This window comes from Atta colombica, unplaced genomic scaffold (genome assembly GCF_001594045.1).
Source record: "Atta colombica isolate Treedump-2 unplaced genomic scaffold, Acol1.0 scaffold401, whole genome shotgun sequence".
Taxonomy (NCBI): Eukaryota; Metazoa; Arthropoda; class Insecta; order Hymenoptera; family Formicidae; genus Atta; species Atta colombica.
The window spans coordinates 47725-50754 of NW_017259511.1; the positions used below are offsets into that span (position 1 = coordinate 47725).

General features: G+C 33.5%; 1 protein-coding gene across 1 annotated transcript in view; it reads right to left on the reverse strand.

Annotated features, from left to right (window-relative positions):
* The window catches only part of LOC108691128 (sporozoite surface protein 2-like), a 4402-nt gene extending 2022 nt beyond the window's left edge, over positions 1-2380 (reverse strand). Inside the window, exon 1 of the mRNA XM_018198782.1 lies at positions 2360-2380. Coding sequence (XP_018054271.1) covers positions 2360-2380 — 21 coding nt within the window. The remainder of the gene's footprint in view (positions 1-2359) is intronic.
* Positions 2381-3030: the final 650 nt, after the last annotated feature.

Consider the following 3030-nt stretch of genomic DNA (forward strand, 5'->3'; position numbering starts at 1 on the left):
TGGAACGAGAAGGAGCATGGAAGGGTGCATTAAGAGCGATCGAGGGAGAGCGAAGGTGAGACAGAAAAGAGCGTCAGAGATGGAGAAGGAACGAAAAGGACGGAAGGACGCAAGACGGAGAATGAGGGAGGATGGTAGACGTGATCGAGAAGGGCGAGAAGGAAGGGTAGTTCGCGTGTACCATGGGTACAATTGTGTGTGTATGCCCGAACTTTTCTTCAGCGTAACTCACCTTGGAGAAGCCCAGGGGAGAACAGGTCGCGAACTGCTGTCTTGAATAGACCGCGGAAAAGCTGGTGCTGCGCCACTATCGTTAGATACTTTTCACGAGGGTTTTACGACCGACGTAAACGTAGGTCGAGATTTTCTGCAAAGAAAAAAAAAGAGAGAGACAGAGAAAGCACGCAAGAAAATGAATGAAAACGGAACGTGCGCGGTGTACGGTGTAAATAAGCACGACCCGAACCATGAGTAAATATTAGAACTTGCTGAAGCTCGTGTGCACGGAACAAGATGAATATCCATTCTGTAAAGCCATAAGAGAATAAACAGTAATAGAGCATTCGGAAGGGGATCGTCAAGACGATGCTTCGTACTAAGAAAATTCCGATTGAATTGCAGCCTTGATAAGATTTTCCCAAGATTGGGAAATAACTATACTCGTAACAAGTAGAATTATTTTTTTTCAGTAATTTTAATTTAACTTCGTTATTTCCTTTCCATTTGTAACTATAATTTAATTTAGTTACATTTTTTCAGTAACTAGTAACTAATTTAATAGCTACTAGTATATTTTAAATTTATTTATCAATTATATTCAGAGTCCATTTAGCACTACATTGCAGTCCATTTAGCACTACAAATGCTTCGAAGCATTTTACACACACACACACACACACACACACACACACACACGCGCGCGCGCGCACGCGCGCACTGTATGTATAATTGTGTGTGTGTGTGTGTGTGTGTGTGTGTGTGTAATTATTTTACCTCTGCATTGTTACTTGTTTGGTTATTGATATTATAAAGGATTCTTAAAGCAAAGGATAATTTATAGCAAATGTTATAAATCAATTTTTGAGCTAAAATTTTAAATAATGAGTAATAAGGTGTCAAATATTTTTGAGCTGTAAGTACATCATATCTAAGCAATTTTGGAATACTACCAACTTAATAATTAAAAATACAGTTTCAGCAACAGTAATAGTAATTTACATTGTTATATTAAGTTGATCTCTCAACAAAATATTTAATTTCAAATCAGGACAAAATATAATTTTGAAATAAGTATTATTGAAAATCAAAGAAAATTATGAATTTTGGTTGGAAATCGGGGAAGCTATGGAATTTTGAAGAAGGATGAAGAATTTGTGACAATATTTATAGATGTTATATAACAAAATCTTAACAAAATTATATAACTATTTACATAGATTTAAAAAAATTGAAACAATAAATGTTACTCTTTATCTTTGTTTAGTCAGAAGGGATGTTTTGTAAGTTATCTTGCTAACTAAATAATCAGTGATTGTTAATATTATATTTCGATTGAGAAAAATTGCATAAAGAATAACTCAGATACTATGTTAAAAATCGAAATATAAAACATCTTAAAAATGTTATTACATCTTTAGAATATCTTATCTTCAAGATAGTTTAGTGTTCCGGATTTTGGGCATGTGTGTTGTTTACAAAATGGTTTATTTATCTTTAGATATTTAAATTAATTTAAATTATTTTTTTTTAGTAAAAATATAATATAAAGAAGTGGCTTGTAAGAAATATAATTTTTAATTTTTTAAATAGAAATGTTGTGTGTGAAATATAAAATTGACCATTTAAATATATCTTATACAAACCGTGAGAGAGGCGCAAGATAAAAGCCGCATTATCAACTGCATGGAATTTTTTGATAAAGTGTAGTAAATTTCCTGTAATGAACAACGATAATAATATGCGCAGACAATTGTTAGTTTTATTTTTCAAGCACATAATGTTATTAATTAAATTTCTTTGAACCTTGTGCCTCGTGTATATATTTGAATTGAAATTAAGATAATTGAAAAATTAAAAATAAAATTTAATATAAAAATGCTTCGAGGTCACATCAGTGGTTTTGTGTAAAAATATGTAAATGCCAATATAAAATCTGTCCTCGATAAACTATTTATAACGTATTGGAATTCATAATATATGCGAGACCTTTGTCCATTACCGATGTATTGTTTAAATGTTCAAGTTTTACTCCGAAATGGAATTTCTCAAATGCATTTTATAATAGAAAATAATCCTTCGAGTCAAACAATTTTTCTCTGTATACACATAATATATTTTAGAGTTAGAGATATTCACTTACAACTTGCAACGGATCATCCATTTTACGCTGTATTGTAACAGATCGCTATAAATTTTATCGCGTCTGACAGTTAAGATAAGTGAAGACCAAATAATACATTCTCACACAGAGCAATGCAGGTCGCGCCCCCGGGGGGTGGAAATTTCACGTAACCTGCTTTTTCTTGGGAGCTGGAACAAGGTCAGCGTAAGCGCAGCTTCGAAGGGCGATGAAATGGGTGGCAACGCGGGCGGGCAGGTGGAAATGCGCACGTGTACATAGGCTTGAGGACACCACTCATGAACACACAACTCGGACATATACGCGACATATAGGCGACTTTGCCGCGCAGCGAGGTAGCGCGTAATAATATCGCATTGTATGCCGCGCTTGTGAATATCTGACATCGAGACTGTTGAGGAAGGTCGCATCTTCCGTTGTTTCCCCTTTGCCGTGGATAAGCATAAATCGGAAATTAATTCTTTTCATTCCACAATCACGAGAGCTAGCATTGAAACGAGTTTTTTTTAACTCTCTGGATCTCCAATTTATATCGAAAATTTTCTATGTATATTTTACAAGGTATATTTTACATTGTTAAATAATATTTTGTAAATAATATTTTGTCTTATCAAATCTGCGAAATCAATGAAAGAAAAAAAAAAAATATATATATATATATAAAATTCATA